The sequence below is a fragment of the Crocuta crocuta genome, unplaced genomic scaffold (assembly GCF_008692635.1).
Source record: "Crocuta crocuta isolate KB4526 unplaced genomic scaffold, BGI_CrCroc_1.0 scaffold160, whole genome shotgun sequence".
In the NCBI taxonomy this organism is placed as follows: Eukaryota; Metazoa; Chordata; class Mammalia; order Carnivora; family Hyaenidae; genus Crocuta; species Crocuta crocuta.
The window spans coordinates 3,032,372-3,052,460 of NW_027527591.1; the positions used below are offsets into that span (position 1 = coordinate 3,032,372).

At 37.2% G+C, this 20,089-nt stretch overlaps 1 protein-coding gene across 1 annotated transcript in view; it reads left to right on the forward strand.

The window, feature by feature from the left end:
• ACADL (acyl-CoA dehydrogenase long chain) overlaps positions 1–19,738 on the forward strand; it is a 52,212-nt gene extending 32,474 nt beyond the window's left edge. The window contains exons 9-11 of the mRNA XM_077771343.1: positions 7,997–8,124; positions 12,239–12,325; positions 18,835–19,738. Coding sequence (XP_077627469.1) covers positions 7,997–8,124; positions 12,239–12,325; positions 18,835–18,928 — 309 coding nt within the window. The 3' untranslated portion in view covers positions 18,929–19,738. The remainder of the gene's footprint in view (positions 1–7,996; positions 8,125–12,238; positions 12,326–18,834) is intronic.
• The last annotated feature ends 351 nt before the right edge of the window (positions 19,739–20,089 follow it).

The following is a 20,089-nucleotide window of genomic DNA, read 5'->3' on the forward strand; positions in this document are numbered from 1 at the left end:
CTCAGATATCTAAGATATTTCTTCGAATCTTACTGTTTTATTGAAATAAATACCATTGAATATTTTCATATTCAATCTAGGAATGGATTCAAAGAAGATGAATGACCAATATATGCTTACACCTCCTATTCTAGAGCTGGGTATGCTATTGTTCTAGTTATTAAAATGAAAGAGAAGACCCTTAAATGTTGTATGATACTTAGACAAATGTCATTTTATGATAATTTAACTATTCAGTTTCCTTTTTCTTTGTTATGCTTGAATTTTGAACACTTGGGGCCTTTCTGATGATTTCGGTGCATTTCACAAATAAATCATTTTCTTTGTAGAATGGAGACCTAACCATACTTAAGTAGCAATTATTTATTATAAGATTTTTATTTCTTTTCATTAATACCCTCCATATTTGAACTCAAATCTTATGATTTTCCATGGAATAGATAATAAAATGGTAAAATTCAGTTATTAAATAATGACTGATTTTTTAAAAATTTTACTTATTTATTTATTTTTTAATAGTTTATTGTCAAGTTGGTTTCTGTATAACACCCATTGCTCATCCCCACAAGTGCCCTCCTCCATGCCCATCAACCCCCTTCCCCTCCCCCCCACCCCATCTGCCCTNCTTTGGCGATGTGTCAAGTAAGAAATTGCTGCGGTTCAGGTCAAGGAGGTTGTTTCCTGCTTTCTTCTATAGGGATTTGATGGTTTCCTGTCTCATATTCAGGTCCTTCTTCCATTTTGAGTTTATTTTTGTGCATGGTGTGAGAAAATGATCTANAGTATCTTGTTAAGGATTTTTGTGTCTGTATTAATCAGGGATATTGGCCTGTAGTTCTCTTTTTTTGCTGGATCTCTGTCTGGCTTGGGAATCAAAGTGATGTTGGCTTCATAAAATGAGTCTGGAAGTTTTCCTTCGATTTCTATTTTTTGGAATAGCTTGAGAAGAATTGGTATTAATTCTGTTTTAAACGTCTGGTAGAATTCCCCCAGGGAAGCCATGTGGGCCAGGGCTCTTATTTGTTGGGATATTTTTGATAATTGATTTGATTTCTTCACTAGTTATGGGTCTGTTCAGATTTCCTATCTCTTCCCGTGTGAATTTTGGTAGTGAGTGTGTGTTTAGGAATTTGTCCATTTCTTATAAGTTGTCCAATTTGTTGACATATAATTTTTCATAGTATTCCCTGATAAATTGCTTGAATTTCTGAGGTATTGGTTGTAACAAGTCCATTTTAATTCATGATTTTCTCTATTTGAGTGCTCTCTCTCTTGGTTTTTTTTTTTGTTTTTTGTTTTTTTTGAGAAGCCTGGCTAGTGGTTTGTCAATTTTGTTTATTTTTTCAGAAAACCAAATCTTGGTTTCATTGATCTGTTCAACTGTTTCTTTGGTTTCTATATTGTTTATTTCTGCCCTGATTTTTATTATTTCTCTTCTCCTACTGGGTTTGGGGTGTTCTTGTTGCTCTCTCTATAGTTCCTTTAGGTGAACTGTTAGACTTTGCACTTTCGCTTTTTTTAATTTCTTGAAATAGGCCTGGGGTGCAATGTACTTTCCTCTTAGGACTGCCTTTGCCGCATCCCATAGAGTTTGGATTGTTGTATTTTCATTTTCATTTGTTTCCATATATTTTTAAATTTCTTCTCTAATTGCCTCACTGGCTCATTCGTTCTTTAGTAGGGTGTTCTTTAACCTCCGTGTTTTTGGAGGTTTTCCAGACTTCTTCCTGTAGTTGATTTCAAGTTTCATAGCATTGTGGTCTGACAGTGTGCATGGTATGATCTTAATTCTTTTATATTTATTGAGGGCTGCTTTATGTCCCAGTATGTGGTCTCTCTTGGAGAATGTGGCATGTGCACTTGAGTTGAAAGTTAATTCCATTGCCTTAGGATGTAGAGTTCTAAATATATCTGTCAGATCCATCTGGTCCAATGTCATTCAAGTCCATTGTTTCTTTAGTGATTCTCTGTCTAGTTGATCTATCCATTGCTATAAGCAGAGTATTAAAGTCCCCTGCTATGAGCACATTCTTATCTATAAGATTGTTTCTGTTTGTGATTAATTGTTTTATATATTTAGGTGCTTCCATATTTGGTGCATAGACATTTATAATTATTAGTTCTTCCTGATGGATAGACCATGTAATTATTATACAATGCTCTTCTTCATCCCTTGTTACTGTCTTTAATTTAAAGTCCAGTTTGTCTGATATAACTATAGCTACTCCGGCTTTCTTTTGATTTCCTGTAGCATGACATATATTTCTCCATCCCCTTACTTTCAATCTGAAGGTGTCCTCCAGTCTAAAATGCATTTCTTGTAGACAGCAAATAGATGAATTTTGTTTTCTTATCCATTCTGCTACCCTATATCTTTTGACTGGAGCATTCAGCCCATTTACATTCAGTGTTATTATTGAAATATATGGGTTTAAAGTTTGTGTCATTTGTGGGATTCATGCTTGTGTTGGTGTCTCTGGTATCTTGTGTGCCTTGCAACATTTCCTTCAGAGTCCCCCTCAGGATTTCTTCTAGGGCTGGTTTAGTGGTGACAAATTCTTTCAATTTTTGTTTATTTGGAAAGATTTTTATCTCTCCTTCTATTTTGAATGACAGGCTTGCTGGATAGAGGATTCTTGGCTGCATATTTTTTTCTGTCCATCACATTGAAGATCTCCTGCCATTCCTTTCTGGCCTGCCAAGTTTCAGTAGATAGGTCTGTAACCACTCTAATAGGTTGCCATTTGTATGTTAGGGCCCTTTTCTCCCTACCTGCTTTCAAAATTCTCTTTGTCCTTATATTTTGCTAGCTTCACTATGATATGTCATGCAAAGATCAATTCAAGTTACGTCTGAAAGGAGTTCTCTGCACCTCTTGAATTTCAACATCTACTTCCCTCCCCAGGTTGGAGAAGTTTTCTGCTATTATTTGTTTAAGGACTCCTTTAGCACCTTTTCTTCTCTCTTCCTCTTCTGAGATTCCTATGATACGGATATTATTCCGTTTGATTGTATTGCTGAGCCCTCAACTCTTCTTTCATGTTCCTGGATCAGTTTATCTCTTTTTCTCAGCTTCCTCTTTTTCTATAATTGTGTCTTCTAAATCACTTATTCTCCTTTCTGCCTCTTCAATTCCTGCATTCAATGCCTCTAGGTTTATTATGTTTCTCATTTATAGCATTTTTTAATTCATCATAACTATTTTTGAGCTCCATAGTGTTAGTAGCATAAGTTTCTCTGATGTCTTCCATGATTTTTCAAGCCCAATGATTAATTTTATGACTATTGTTCTAAATTTTTGTTCAGTTATGTTACTTATATCTGTTTTGAGCAGTTCTTTAGCTGTCATTTCTTCCTGGAATTTCTTTGAAGGAGAGTTCTTCCGTTTCGTCATTTTGGTTAGCTTTCTATCTCTTGTTACTTGTAAAAGCTTGTTGTACACTCTGCCCCTGTGAGTCATACTATATTAAAGAGGGCTCCTTGACTGTTCAGGGCCTGTCTGTTCTTTGAATGGTGTCTCCTAGTTTCTCTTGTTCAGAGTTTGGTTATTTTGTTTCCCTACTCTAGTGGTATTTATGACTCTCCACCATGTGCACTTTGGTTTGTTTCTTGAGGTAGACCTGGAAAAAGAAAACAGACAACCACACAGGGAACAAAGATACACAAACGCACAGACAAAACCAATAAACAAGCAAACCCAGGCTCAGGTAAAAACAACAACAATAACAACAACAAAACAGCTCTCTGGCGGGGATGGGCGTGGTTTGGAGTAGGCATGTCTCGCCTCCACTGTGTCCCGCTGGCTGCTCCCTGAGACCCCATTTTGGTGGTTATGGGGAGATAAATGGCATCTCCCCAGTCCCTTCTCAACCAAGTGCTGCAAATTACTCCTTTGGGTCCGATCTCCCTGTGCCGAGGACATAGCCAAGGTGCGCTGAGTTCTATGCCCCACGCCCCGCCTCCTTTCCAGGTCCCAGTCTGTGCAGGCTTTGTTTATACCACCCTAAACAGTCCCGTAGGTCGCTGCTTCCCTGCTGCTGGGGGCTGAGTGGGGGGTGGGGGAAGTGTCGCAATCAAGCAGGGATACAACCTGGGATCCGAGGCCTCCATGCCCCGCGTGCGGGGAATTTAGCAGCTTTAGGCCTGCTGCCGCCTCTTGCCGATGATGACAGTTCCCATGTGCTAGACACTGTACTAAATGGATTCTCTTGTTTTTTCTTCACAACTCTCTAGATAAGCATTCTTTTTACCCTCATTTTACAGATAAGGAGATTGAGGCATGGAGAGGCTAAGCAAGTTTCCCAAATTACACGTATATTACAACTCTGGAAATTACACTCCTTTTTTAATTTTCAAAATAATTTTTAAATGTTTTATTTATTTGTGAGAGATGGAGACAGAATGCAAGCAGTGGAGGGGCAAAGAGAGAGGGAGACAGAATCCGAAGCAGGCTGCAGCCTCCAAGGTGTCAGCACAGAGCCTAACACGGGACTGGATCCCAGGAACTGTGAGATCATGACCTGAGCTGAAGTCGGACGCTTAACTGACTGAGCCACCCAGGTGCTCCTGGAACATAAACCCTTAACTCATACACTAGTTTGACTACCCAGAAATATAAAGTAGATAGACCTTTTTTCTTTCTCCACTTCCCTCACCCATGGGAGATGAAGTGAAAATTCAATGTTCTTTTCTAAGACAAGCTTTAGTTATTTCTTGTATGGGATGTGCTATTGATTCTAAGGGCACCAAATATTATGAAAAGGAATAGGAGAGAAAAAAAATGATGCTTCATCTTTACATTCCTCCAAAATGTAATTATCCAGTTCCTGAGACCTTGAGTGTGGGGTTAATTAACTATAAAATCACGTGGCAAACTGAAGATGTTATATTTTATATTTGAATTATAATATATTACAGTACAATTAACAGTACTGTTTAAATGGAACATGGGCTAGATAACCTTTCCAAAGTGTATTCCAATTCTATAATTCTATGATTCTTAGAATTATGTCGTTCAGAACTCTGAAGGAGACTCAATCTGACTCACTTAGTAAGTTTTGAGGAATTTTTTTGAAATGCTAGCTGTAGTATTATCTATTAGCAATTAGAAATGAATGTTTAAAAGTACTGCTACAAGTGTTGATCATTCACAAAAAGCACCTTGCTGATAATGTGTAGTATAATTATTAGCCACCATCCATTATGCAATAATTTCTGAAAGCATGATACAATGTCTGTGGGGATGAACACAAACAAATTTTTTATAGTAACACCCAATGTGATGCCAGGAATATGAGAATATGCAAATATTTAATCTCTTTATCCCCAGAGAGTAAATTTTGTACTCTTAGATTTCTTTAAACCTGTGGACCTGACTAAAGGAATTAAAGAAAGAGTTCTAGTTGGTTAAGCATTCGACTTTGGCTCAGGTCATGATTTCATGGTTCCTGGTTCCAGCCCTGCATCGGGCTCTGTGCTGACAGCTCAGAGCCTGGAGCCTGCTTCGGATTCTGTGTCTCCCTCTTTCTCTGCCCCTTCTCCACTCGTGCTCTGTCTCCCTTTCTCTGTCTCTCAAAATAAATAAACATTAAATAGCAACAACAAAAAAATTTTTTAAAAGAAAGAGTTGTAAATGAGCTCATCATGGTCTAAAATTTAACTTCAGCTTCTGGAATCTCCTAGAACTTCCAGAGAAACAGCTCTCATGTGAGGGAATTGGGCTTAGAGATCTTGATTCTCTCAACTGTAAATAGCACATAAGTCCTCAAGTGTGCCATCACAGTAGGGAGAGGGCAAGAGTATCTTGAGACTTGTCAGATTCTTCCTTACCTTCCAAATGAAGTATCACAGATAGTGTCCTTGAACTGAGCCAGGAGTAGGCTTAGAGGGAATATATACTCATCTGTTTTCAATGTATAGAAAGGTATTTCCCAACTTTTTTTTTTCATTTCTTGTTCTATCTTTAGATTTTCTGTGTAATCTTGGATGCATGGGGTGGGGGTGGGAAACTCTGTGCTGATTTACTGTGTGGAGATTTGGCCTAATTAAATATAAATGAATAGAAAGGGAGATAGACAATGGAAGGAAAGAGTGAGAGGGGAAGAAAGTTTTGATGTGACCCAGCATGTTCTGAATTAGATGCCAGGATACTGAGTGGAAAATGTGTGGCACCAGCCTTCCTACTGCTTGGTTTTAGAACCATTAGGTGCCAGCTATATTGTTTGTTTCTAGAACAGGATGGAATAAAGCCAAGGGAAAGGCTGTCAGTTGGGTTTTTTCATTAGTATGGTAGTTATATTGATACATCTCTGAGGAATCTGTCCCTCAGAGCTCCTACTCCTCCTGACACTCAGGTCTTGCCTGGTCCTGAGTCTTACTATATTCCTTCTCTACTCCTTTCTAGAAATGTAAAGTACCCAAACTGTCCCCACTACAATGATGTTGAAAGGTTCAGTTTTGTGGTTTGAGAATTGCTATAACCAGTAGGAATGGCAGACAGGGCCAGCATCCTCTTGAGAATCTGGTTCCTAAAGCCTTCCTATTGAGAGCTCAGTCTTGGCTTTGAATTTGCCAGTGCACAGGTGGGGCACATTAATGTCTAGTTTGAGTTCAACTCTGGTACCTTTTTCACTACCTTCCATGCTTTTTATTAGGCAAAGTGAAGGTCTCATTCAAATCCCATAGCAGAATGATGAAAACCCTGTTTCTCTCTGTATTTTCACAAGGAAAATACTGCCAGCTGACCAGACCTGGGCCTCAAACCTAAGAGGTCAACTAGAATGGGGTGTATTTTGGAGGGTTACTCAAAGTGGAAAGCCAGTATGTCAAATCCAAGCCAGTTTCCTGAAGGACATTCAAAAGTTGGTGCCAAAGAGACCAAAATGTAAACTCAGAATTTAAGTTGTGGGAGCCAAGAATCTGTAATGTAAAAATATTTGATTCAAGTGAAAGCAGTCAAGAACACTTGAGAACAGTCTAGATAAAATGATTTCCAAAGCTGCTATAGGTTGTCTATGGCTGGCAAGAGAAAGTATAAAATGTTGATATTGACCGTTCCCGACCAGTCAGTTCAAGTTAGAGACTAGCTATTAAGGGGATTAAGAGGGTTCCGGAAGGTGGAGAGAGGTGGAAGCGGCTGAAGGATACACGACTTTGATCTCTTGAGTACTGATGGTGTTCTATTGCATTCTATAGATCTAGATTACTTACTTTTCAATATAAAATAATGTTTAATAAATATTTTTATTGTTGTCCTTCCAGCTTGTTACTTTGCTTGTTACTCTAACACAAAGAAGCAGAATAGAGAAATATGTATACTTGAAAAAGTTGGGGGGAGACTCCTGGGTGGCTCAGTCAGTTAAGCAACCCACTCTTGATTTTGACAGATTGTGATCCTAGGGTCATGGGATGGAGCCCTGAGTCAGGCTCTGTGCTGAGCATGAAAGCTGATGAAGATTCTCTCTCTCTCTCTTAAAGAGAGAGTGAGAGAGAAAGAGAGAACTGGGGAGAAAATAGTAAGAGACAGAGAGAGACAGAGAGTGAGAGACAACTGGGGAGAGGGACAGAGAGAGAGAGAGAAATCCTTCATGGATTTAGATTCCAGGGGAAAATAGGTGTTTTAACAGCTGTACTTACAGGACTATACCACAAGATGGTGGTCATCTATCAAAGTCATGCTGTTTTTCAAGCAGTTTCCCTAAATGGTCTAAACTTCTTAATCTAAAACATGAGATGTTATTTATCATTTATCTCTTTTTTTCCCCGTCTTCTAGTACAAGTTTCCTTAGTGATGAGTAGAGTGGGTTTTAAATTTAAGCTGTTTAGTTAACATATGCCTCTTTGGGAGATTAAAAAAAAAAAAAAAAAAGAACCAGCGATTCCACTTTTGTTTTGCTCTAAAGATCTTTTATTATATAATTTTAGATATGCTAGGTAACTAAAAATATGCTCTTTTACAATGCTAATTTTTTTTCTTTTCATTTCTTTTAAATTCAAGACAGTGCAGCATAAGTTAGCAGAATTAAAAACACACATTTGTGTCACCAGAGCTTTTGTGGACAGCTGTCTCCAGCTGCATACAGAGAAACGTCTGGACTCTGTCACTGCTTCCATGGCAAAATATTGGTATGCACGCTTCGGTAATTAAATGTGGGGTTTGCATAGACTGTGATGGAATCCTTCCAACTTTAAACTCAGCCTTGAGGGTCTTAAAAGAAGACTGAAAATGAAAACTAACAGTAAGAACCAACTTTTTAAAAACTGCTGAAAGGTCCTATTAAGCCTATTTATAGTGTGCTAAAAATTACTCAAGTTGATTTAACTTTTAGCTTGCAATTGAAAATAAGATATTGGGGCAGCTGAGTGGTTCAGTCAGTTAAGAGTCTGACTTCTGCTCAGATCATGATCTCATGGTTTGTGATCTCGAGCCCCGCATTGGGCTCTCTGCTGTCGGCACAGATGTACCTTTGGATCCTCTGTTCCCTTTTCTCTCTGCCTCTCCTCAACTCCGTGCACATTTTCTTTCTCTATCTCTCTCTTTCTCTCTCAAAAATAAATAAACATTAAAATAAATAAACAAACATTTTAAAAAGAAAATAAGATAGTAAGATACTGAAGGATGACTGATTATTTCATTCAAGTAGTAGTTTAATTTCAAATTATCTGATGAGTGGCAGTATAGTGAGACCAAAAAAGAACAGTACCACTTGGATTTCTGAGGTTGAACCCCAATTCTTTCATTAAATAACTATAATTAAATTTAATTCTCTCTGGGTTAGGGTACCTGGGGAAACCAGTTGGCTAAGTGTCCAACTCTTTTTTTTTTTTTTTTAATATTTTTATTTATTTCTAGGAGAGAGAGAGAGAGACAGCATGAGCAGGGGAGGGTCAGAGAGAGAGGGAGTCACAGACTGAAACAGGCTCCAGGCTCTGAGCTGGCAGTCAGCACAGAGCCCGACGCGGGGCCTGAACCCACGAACCGCGAGATCATGACCTAAGCGAAAGTCGGACGCTTAGCTGACTAAGCCACCCAGGCGCCCCCTAAGTGTCCAACTCTTAATTCTGGCTCAGGTAATGATCTTACGGTTCATGAGTTCAAGCCCTGAGTTGGGATCTGTGCTGACAGCTTGGAGCCTGCTTGGAATCCTTGCTCTCCCTTTCTCTCTGACCTTCCCCTTCTTGTGCTCTCTCTCTCTCTCTCAAAATAAATAAATATGCCTAAAAATATTAATAATTCTCTTTGGACCAACATTTTGATATCTGTAAAATGAGTCGATTGGACTCCATTTTTCTGTTTTAAAATGGTGTCCGGATCTAAAAAAAGAATTTTTTTTAAATTTTTAACGTTTTTATTTATTATTGAGAGACAGAGAGAGACAGCTCTTGCACATGGGAGGGGCTGAGAGAGGGGGAGACACAGAATCTGAAGCAGGCTCCAGGCTCTGACCTGTCAGCACAGAGCCCGATGCAGGGCTCGAACTTACAAAGTGTGAGATCATGACCTGAGCTGAAGTCGGATACCTAACCAACTAAGACACCCACGTGCCCCAAGAAAAGTTTCTGAAAGTTTATCCAATCAAAAGTTGCACATGCTCTATTAAATGAAAGGGAAAGTGTCCTATTAAATTTGGAAAGAACTGTCATTTGTATTAAAGATGATTAGCAATGGTATTAAAGATGAGTTAATTGAAAAGAGACTCCTATAAGGCTTTTGTGTATTTTAAGATGCAAGAACATAGTTTATATCAGAGACTGAAAATGGGTTTGGTTTCCTCTGTTTTAAAAACAAACATTCTCATATCTCATTAGCCCAAAAATAACCTAGAAAAAATTCCTGTCATTATTCATTAACCTGTGTTCAGTTCAGTCAGGAATCAAATGGAGAAATATCCAGAATAGTTCTTTATGAAATGATTCCAAAATAATAAAACTGTCAGCTTAGAATTGATGTGGAATTACTGGGAACTTCTACTTTTAGGGGAGACATTTTATATTTACATTTATAGCAAATGCTGTGACTAGTTGGAAAAGTGTAAAAAATTTTTTGGGGAAAGTATTTTTAGGAAAAGATATATTCAGATAGCTATTGACCTCATTGTTCTTAAAAACAGCAAGTGTATAGACAAACTTTTACTTCACATTGAAGAAGAGGAAGCCACTAGATATACCTAGTAAATATTTTACTACAATACTTGCCAAATACAAAAATTTATAGAATTCCAAATATTGTTGCCTCCTGAGTCTTATCTGTTAATCATTATATTGCTACTGTATTTATTAGACATATCCTCACCTGTCTTATGGCTTGAGTTAAAAGTTATTTTTATTTTTCCCAAATTTTTATTTAAATTCTAGTTAGTTAACATATAGTGTAATGTTGGTTGCAGGAATATAATTTAGTGATTTATCACTTACATATAGCACCCAATGCTCATTATAACAAATGTCCTACTTAATACCCATCACCCATTCAACCCGTCCCCTCCCATCCTCCCTCCATCAACCCTTAGTTTGTTCTCTATCATTAAGAGTCTCTTATGGTTCACTTCCCTCTCTCTCTTTTCCCCCCCTTCCCATATGTATATCTGTTTCCCATATGTATCTAAATTCCACATATGAGTGAAATCGAATGGTGTTTGTCTTTCTCTGACTTATTTCATTTAGCATAATATGCTCTAACTCTGTCCATGTTGTTGCAAATGGCAAGATTTCATTCTGTTTGATGGCTGGGTAACAGTCCATTGTATAAACTATACCACAACTTTATCATTCATCAGTCAATGAACACTTGGTCTCTTTCCATAGTTTGGCTATTGCTGAGAGTTAAAAATTATTTAAAATAGGTAAATGTATCTGTGCTTACTTTTGCAGTAGGTTTCCCATTATTGAAAATTAGGTTTAGGGGCACCTGGCTGACTCAGTCAGTAGAGCATGCAGCTCTTGATCTTGGGGTCATGAGTTCGAGCCCCATATTGTGGGCAGAGGTTACTTAGAAAAAAAAAAAAAAACGGAGGGGCGCCTGGTTGCCTCCATGGGTTAAGTGCCAGACTTCAGCTCAAGTCATGTTCTCACAGTTCTTGGGTTCGAGCCCTGTGTTGGGCTCTGTGCTGACAGCTCAGAACCTGGAGCCTGCTTCAGTTTCTGTGTCTCCCTTTCGCTCTCTGCCTCTCCCCAGCTCACGCTCTGTCTGTTTCTCTCTCAAAAATAAATAAACATTTAAAAAATATTAGAAAAAAGGAGAAAAATGGGGTGCCTGGGTGGCTCAGTCAGTTGGGCATCCAATTTTGGCACAGGTCATGATCTCATAGTTCATGGGTTTGAGTCCTGCGTTGGGCTCTGTGCTCAGTGTGGAGCCTGCTTCATCAGAATCTGTGTCTCCCACAGAGAGTGAATCTGTGTCTGCCCCTTTTCTGCTTGCACTCTCTCTCTCAAAAATAAATATTAAAAGAGATCTTTAATTAAAAAGGAAAAAAAGAAAAATGGGTTGAAAAGAATTTGAACTTATATTTTTATGTTAAGATGAATAAAATCCCTACCAATTATCTTATGAATTTTAATGATAGTTAAAATTACTGTGATGTGATCAAACAAGAATATTTCTCAATATTTCATATTAATATACACATACTTTGGGAATAATAATACCCAAATAATCTTTAGTAAGTTTCCTATATGATGGTATGTACTTTAATAGTTACTAGTCTACCCTTTTAGGTTTTTACTTTTACTTTCAGTTTATTTTTGAAAAACTCTAAAAAAAATTTTTTTTCACAGTTACTGAAATCCAGAATTGCAACTTTTGGGTAGAAGTGACATCTTTGGAGAAAAAAACATATTACAAGGCAAAAGGAAATAGACGGTTGTATAACTATGTAGTTAACTTAGATTATATGGAGAATTTAAATAAATTAGACCAAATTCAACTTTTATTATGTCCTTTTCAGGCCTAATGTAGCCACAAACCTAATAGATTATGCTTTCCACTTTTTATTTCTAGCCTTAACAAAAACCTAGCCAGAACCAACCAATGCAGGAAGTATTCAATATGTGAAAATTTTCCAGAAGTTTATTTCATATGTAATTTATGTCAATCTTCTTGGTTGGTTAATGTGTCTAACTGTAATTGTTTGATACATGTATGTATTTATACAGTCATAAATCATTTGTTTCCGGATTGTGAAGCACCTTGTGTAAATCCATTTCAAATGTTCCTTTTTTGCTTTTTGTTTTGGTTATCCAGGGCAAGTGACTTACAAAACACCGTAGCTTATGACTGTGTCCAGCTCCACGGAGGCTGGGGATACATGTGGGAGTACCCAATTGCAAAGTGAGTATGGCAGTGGTGGTACTCTCGTCTGGATGATGTGAAGGAAAAGGAAAATTTCTTTACTGTATTTTGTACATTGAGTATAGAGGGAAAACAGATGCAAAATCTTTGCATTTGTCAGCTGACTACAGAGTGTGTTCAACCAAATGAAACAGCTTTAGGTTAGCAGCCCACCAGTAAGATTTTATCATTAAAAAAATTTTTTTAAATGTTTTTTATTTATTTCTGAGAGAGAGAGAGAGAGCGTGAGCAGGGGAGGATCAGAGAGAGAGGGTGATACAGAATTTGAAACAGGCTCCAGGCTCTGAGCTCGCTGTCAGCACAGAGCCCGACGCAGGGCTCAAACCCACGAACCATGAGATCGTGACCTGAGCCAAAGTCAGATGCTTAACCAACTGAGCCACCCAGGTGCCCCAAGGATTTTATCATTTTTAAAGAAAGGAAAGAGATCAGTGTGATAAAGCTTGACTTTATTTGAATCATTTTACAGAAGGATTAATATCACTTTTGTTATAGTTGAATATTGTATTTAATGGTTAACCATAATCTGGTTATTTCTACTTTTTTGCTATGACAAACAATGAATGCTGTGGCAAAACACCTTTATACGTTTGTGTTAGATACATGCGTTTTCGATTACAATGGGACAGAGTTCCAAAATAGTATTGCTAGTTCAAAAGTATGCATATTTTAAATTTTAATACATTGCCAGGTTATTTTTTCCAGTTAGTAGCCACTCATACTGAAATGAAAAAAGTCTGAGGATAACTTATCCTCCTAAACTATGAACATTCTTGCTTTTTAAACTTTGTGCTAATATATTGTGTAGAAAATAGGTTATTATTCTTCCCTTAATTTGCATTGAATATTAATTATCTTATTTTATTCTGATAAGAACATTTACAATGAGATCTACCCTCTTCATACATTTTTATGTGTTCCATACTGTACTTTTTTAATGTTTATTCATTTTGAAAGAGAGAGAGAGAGAAAGTACATGTGCATGTCAGCAGGGGAGGGGCAGAGAGAGGGGTGAGAGAGAATACCACGCTGGCTATGCGCTATAAACACAGAATCTGATGCAGGGCTTGAACTCAAGAACTGTGAGATCATGACCTGAGCCGAAATCAAGAGTCGGAAGCTTAACCAACTGAGCCACCCCTGTGCCCCGCCATACTGTATTGTTAACTATAAGTACAAGGTTGTGCTGCAGATCTCTAAGGCCTATTCATCTTGCTTAACTGGAACCTATGCCCATTGATTAACAACTCCCCATTATCACCTTCCTTTGTTCTTGACAATCATCATACCTCTTAGATTTTATGAAGGAGGCTATTTTAGGTACTTCATTGTAGATGGAATCGTAGTATTTGTCTTTCAGTGACTGGCTTATTTCACTTAGCAGAATGTTCAAGTCCATCCAAGTTGTCACACATGGCAGAATTTCCTTCTGTTTGAAGGTTGAACAGTATTCCATTCCATTTTCCTTATCCATTTGGCTGTTCATGCGTGTTTAGATTGTTTCCACATCTTAGCTCTTGTGAATAATACTGCAAAGAGCATGTACATGCTAAAATTGCTTGCAGGTCCTGGTTTCAATTATTTGTGATAAATACCTTGAAGTGGGATTTTAGGATCATGCAGTAGTTCTGTTTAATTTTTTGAGGAACCTTTATACTATTTTTCATCACAGCTGCCCCGTTTTGTATTCCCTCCAACAGTGTGCAGGGGCTCCAATTTCCACATGTTCTCGTCAACACCTGTTGGCCGTTGTTTTCTTGTTAACAGCCATCCTCACAGGTGTGAGGTGATAGCTCACTGTGACTGTGATTTGTATTTCCCTGATGATTGGTGACACTGAGCATTCTTTCATGTACCCGTCAGCCATTTACATGTCTTCTTTTAAAAATATCACTTTTTAAAAGTAAAAAAAAGGCACTTTAGGAAAAAACTTACACATCAAAAAGATCTAAGTTGTCATATCTTAAATATTTGATTATTTGTCCCGCAAAAAACAAGTTAAAAGTATTAACTTTTTCCAGATAAGAGTTTTTATTTAATTCCAAAGAAATTAACTGCACCCTCTTTTAGTCTCTTACACATGAATATTCTTGTCATTAGTTTGGAGCAGTACAGGCTTCTCAATAAGCAACATACTCTTCCATATTTCTTTCTCCATTTCTGTAATCCCTTCTTTCCCTCTTCCCCTTGACATTTCTCCTCATCACTCTAGAAAATATCCTTTTCCTCTAATTTAGCAATATTTTCAGTTTATAAAACTTTCTCAAGGAAGTTTTACTATGTGGAAACAAGTCGGGTTTAGTTCTAAATCTGAGAATATAAATGCTATGAGCCTCTAAAAACTTTTTCCAGTTTTTAGTTTTTTTGTTTTTGTTCTTAGGTTTTTCTACCTTTTTTTTCCCCTAGTGGCTCTGTTGGTTAAGTGTCCCACTTTGTCTCAAGTCATGATATCATGGTTGGTGAGTTCAAGCCCCGCATCAAGCCCCACATCAGGCCCCAGAGTGGGCTCTGTGCTGATGGTGCTGAGCCTGCTTGGGACTCTCTCTCTCTCTTTCCTCCTCTCCCCCTCTCTCTCCCTCTCTCTATGCCACTTCCCTGTGCACACATTCTCTCTCTTCCTTGCAAAAATAAATAAACTTAAAAAAATTTTCCTATTCTAATTTTAATGTAAATACAGCCTACCTAAAGGGAAAAATTATCAAACTGGGATTCAAACTGACTTTGACATTTTTCATTTTGGCAAACATAATTGAAAACATTTGATGGTCTTTAATGAGGAAAATAAACATTTAGGTTAAGTTACATTAAGAACAGAAGCTGTAGCATAGATATAATCTGCTAATTTTCTGTAGCCATGGAGGCAGTTCAGAAAGCTTTAATCACAGGGTGTCTATAATTTATAACCTTTTACAAAAACTCAGCAAAAACCAGGGCTTTTCCCTTTTTTGGGAAGAAAGATGTGAAGTAACTAAATGATTTTTTTAATTAATTAATTAATTTATTTATTTAGCAATCCTTGGACTTGGATTTTGGTATATCCTTTCAGAACTACTTCAAAGAGCCTTAATCAAAAGCAGATTTATTGTTTTTTATCTTTGTGTAGTCATGAAATCAGAAGTAAACATTGAGTTATACTAGCGTAAATTAAATCATCACTGGAATTTTTTCTGTATATTTTCATGTTTTATTCACAATGTTAATCTATCTTATTCGCAATATTCATAATGCTAAGAAAGTCAAATCATAATGAATGTCTATATTTTTCTTCTGAAGTGTGCTGTTCCAACCTCTGCTGGCAATGTAGACATGTAGTGGATTAGTGTTTGACTAGTTCAGGTGCTAAGAAAGGTATTATGAGGAGAGGAGTCCCATCCACATGGGTTAAGATTAGAGTGCAGAGTAAGTCTTGTTCTCTGTTTTCTTAGAAGTAATTCCTTCAGGTCAGTAGCAAGCAAAAATTATAGCTTGATGACTTATTTGAAATCCCTGTTTTCAATTTGAGAGACTTATATTTCCTCTCAAGTATAATAATCCCCCTGTTGGCTGGTTTGTTCAAAGATTGTATGAACTTTTAAACTAGACTGCTAATTCTCACCCCAGATACGAAGAAAGAACTTTTCATAAGTGTGGGAGCCCGACAGTGACCACAGGAAAGCGTGGTTAGGGACGCGGGGATGTGCCTGCACACGGGGCTCCCTGCCTGGGCAAAGCATGCCTGCAAACAGGATGCTCTGCCAGGAGGCCTGCACACAATATCCAAGTTTAAGGGTCCGCTCGCAAACGAGGGAACATGCCCTCCTTAGAAGTAAGGAGAAGGCTGGAATTGTGAGCAGGCCTCTTAGTAAACATGTTGTGGTCGCTTCCTCCCTTTGCTCCCCCCTGTCCTTGAAATGTGTTTGGCTACTTGCCCTTAATTGGTAAAGGAATGGATCTTGTAGGTTTCAGTTTGTATCCAGTTACCGGGGTATAAAATAAACCACAAGAGGGGCTTGCGTAGAATTGTTCCTCCGGCCGGAGTTGTGTCTGTGTCTGTCTTTTGTGTATGTCTTGTCCTCGGTGTCATTTCGTCCGCAACATATAAGTTAACAAGAGATAGAGTAGTAGATAATATAAAAGGCTGATTAGACACATTAGGGAGTATGTGGTTGTAGTGCACAGATTTTGATTTGAAAGAAAAAAATCATTCTAATTGTGTTTCTTATATCCTCCAATTAAGCTATATTATTTGTGTATTCATGTGTATGTATTGCTGAGTCTTGATTTTGCGGATAAAACAGGTGCTTCTTTTTTTTTTGCTTTTATGTTTTGTTGCTTTTCTTTCTTTCTTTTTTTTTTAATAAATAGTCTTAAGCATGTGAACTTATTTCAGTCTTACGCATTAGGTTTGGGGCCTGTGAGAAGCGAGGCTTAAGCGTTGCCGTTTCAAGACCTCTCTGCCATGCTAGGAAGAATAGCCTGAGATACAGAGCTCCATCACTACGTGGTTAAACATTCCTCTTGCTGCCTTTCTCTGTTAATTTTAGTTGATGACTGAATTTAATTAGTAACCTATAAAAGGTCTACTGATCTCTTTCATTACCTACTCCACTGGAATTTCTTTAATGTGAAAAAAAAAAAAAAAAACCCAGCAAGCACAATCCAATCCAAAAATGTCTGAAAGCGTTGAGATTGCTGAAGTAGGCGAAAGTGCCTTGTAGATTCTCCACATGCAAGTGCTGGATTTTGTGGGCAACAATGGAATCTGTTCAAAAGAAAAAAATATACTTGAAAATGCAAATGTCTTTAGATTTCTTTTTTTTTTAATTTTTTAAATGTGTTTATTTATTTCTGAGAGAGACACACACACACACACACAGCATGAGCAGGGGAGGGTCAGAGGGAGAGGGAGATACAGAATCTGAAACAGGCTCCAGGCTCTGAGCTGGCTGTCAGCACAGAGCCCGACGTGGGGCTCAAACCCACGAACCATGAGATCATGATCTGAGCTGAAGTAGGACGCTTAACTGACTGAGCCACCCAGGCACCCCCAAATGTCTTTAGATTTCAAGTTTCAACAAAAGGTAGGTATTGAGACTCTAAAACTCTTTGGTAAACATTAAATCAGTAAATATTTACTGAGTGCTTACTTTTTGTAAGGTACCATGATAAATATGAAGAGTCGAGAATTGGTCATGTTCCTAGGGAGCTAGAACATTTAATTTGTCTCAAATGTTAAATTAAAGAAAAAAAAAAAGCAAAAACCAAAAATAGATTCTATTCTTGGAAAAAAAAAAAAAAAAAAACCTTTGAATTTTTCTACTAGGAAAGTCCAAAGCTCAATAACTAATCCTACATGCTTGGGTCAATGAAAATATTGTGATATAATAAAAAAGGTAGTTGCCAAAGTGGCAGAATATCTACCTTCTCATTCCAGCCTGCCAATTATCTGTTATGTGATCATTAAATAACAACCATTAATTAGTATGTGTATTAAGTACTCTGCATCTCAGTTTCCTTACCTACAAAACAATAATGATATTTATCCTTCCTGATGCCAGAGCTGAGAAGGTAAAATGAAATGAGAAAAAGTAAGAACAACTATACAGTATCATGTTTGCTATCTTTGCTACCAAAAGTGAATTCCTGGTAACAGTTTGTGTGTGTGTGTGTGTGTGTGTGTGTGTGTGTGTGTGAGTAAACTCAGCTACTCAGTATTGTAATGTCATACATTACTGGAGTGACTATTAATCATTTCCAAAAAATAAGTTACTTGTTAACTTTGTGTGAAGTAGTATTTTCTAAAGCATCAGTGTATACTCCTGGTAGCAGCAGTGGCGGTGGGAATCTAAAGGGATGTTAGAAAATAGGTGCTTTCTTTTCTCTTTTGTTTCCTATAAAACCAGTGGATTTCAATGTTTTTAAGGAAACATTAACGATAATAAGAAATTGAGACATTCTATCCACTCTAAACCTGAAACAGCCTTTTTAAAATGCTAGTATATGTGCTAAAGTTTACAAAATTAAATCAAATGAAACATACTAATAAATGTTATTTTGGGGCTCCTGGGGGCCTCAGTCGGTTAAGCAACCAACTCTTGGTTTTGGCTCAGGTCACTATCTCAAGGTTCATGAATTCAAGCCCCAGATCAGGCTCTGTGCTGATGGCTCAGAGCCTGCTTGGGATTCTCTGTCTCCCTCTCTCCCTGCCCCTTCCCTGCTCATGCTCTCTCTCTCTCAAAAATAAACAAACATTTTTTAAAATGTTATTTTGAAATTGTAATCTCATCAAGCAAACTAAAAGCTGTACAGATGATCAGTATCTTAATAGAATTTTGTAATTATACAAATCTAGGATGAATGCAATACTGAAAAAAAGTAATTTATAAAGAACTTTTATTGTTTGGATTTCATTAAATGAATACTTTAATGGAATCAATGGTTACCTGCTGAGACAAAATTTATAACTTCCAATATCTTTTATTTATTCAATCATCTTTTGATTTACTTAGAGCTTATGTGGATGCCCGAGCTCAGCCAATCTATGGTGGTTCCAATGAAATAATGAAGGAGATGATTGCAAGAAAGATCGTCCATGACAAGTAGACATCTGCCCACATCCTGGAATCCTATTACAGCTAATCCGGTTTTAAATCTACTCAAGATAAAATGCAACCTGGAAAAGGAGGAAATGCTAAACATGTTTTTATATGCTCTCTCTGTCAAAACAGAAATCAAATATGAGATTAGTACAGTGGTAGGAGAAATCTTTGATTCCTAAAGATTCTAAAATTCTCCAATATAGGCTTAACTTTAAAATTTTTTATATAGCTAAAAGGCAAAGATTTTCTGATTCTAGAAACCCTTGGTGTTTGTTTTTCCCTAAAATTAAAAAAAAAAAGCATAATTGCTTTCAAATTGAGACAGCAATAGTTTTGTTATTATACTATAAAAACATTAATAACAGTTACAGCACATTGACTTTGAAAGGGAAAAATAAATATTATATACAATGCAAATGTTTTCAACCACCCTCCCCTAAATCTATTTCTAAGCAGTGGAATCGTTTCTTCAAACAAAAGCTTATGAAGAGTCTCTGAAAGGTTGATGAATGAAGAACTGCTTTTACTGGAAGCAAGAAGCCCTCCTGCCTTATTGCCTTGGATCTGCTAGGACTCAAGCTGATCATTTGCTCGACCTCAGCTAGACAGTGAGGTCGCTTCTCAGGCGCCTGGGTGCCTTACTTAATTAAGCATCTGACTCTTGGTTTCTTGGGCTCAGGTCTTGATCTCACAGTTCTTGAGTTTGAGCCCCACTTTGGACTCTATGCTGATAGCACAGAGCCTGCTTGGGATTTCTCTCTCTGTCTCTCTGCCCTTCTTAGCTTGCTCTCCTTTGTGCTCCCTCTCTTTCTCAAAAAATAAACATTAAAAAAAGAAAAAGAGAGTGTGGTTGCTTCATCTACTGACACCTGGGCTTTCAACAGATTCCATCTCAGTTTATTTTATAGTAGGACACAGAATCATTTATCATCCTTTAGTTTCGAAGTTTCAATATAATGGTATATTTATAGGTATCAAAACAATGACTTTTATTTTGGAACAGTGTACTTTTAAAAATTAATTTAACAAATATTTTGTCTTCTATAAGCTAAACTGTTAAAAATATGATGGCAAATGAAACTGGCAAGATCCCTGCTAATAAGTGAATAAACAAGTAAGTTGTAATAAATAAAGTAAGAAGTAAATTTTAAAAAAACAAGATGAC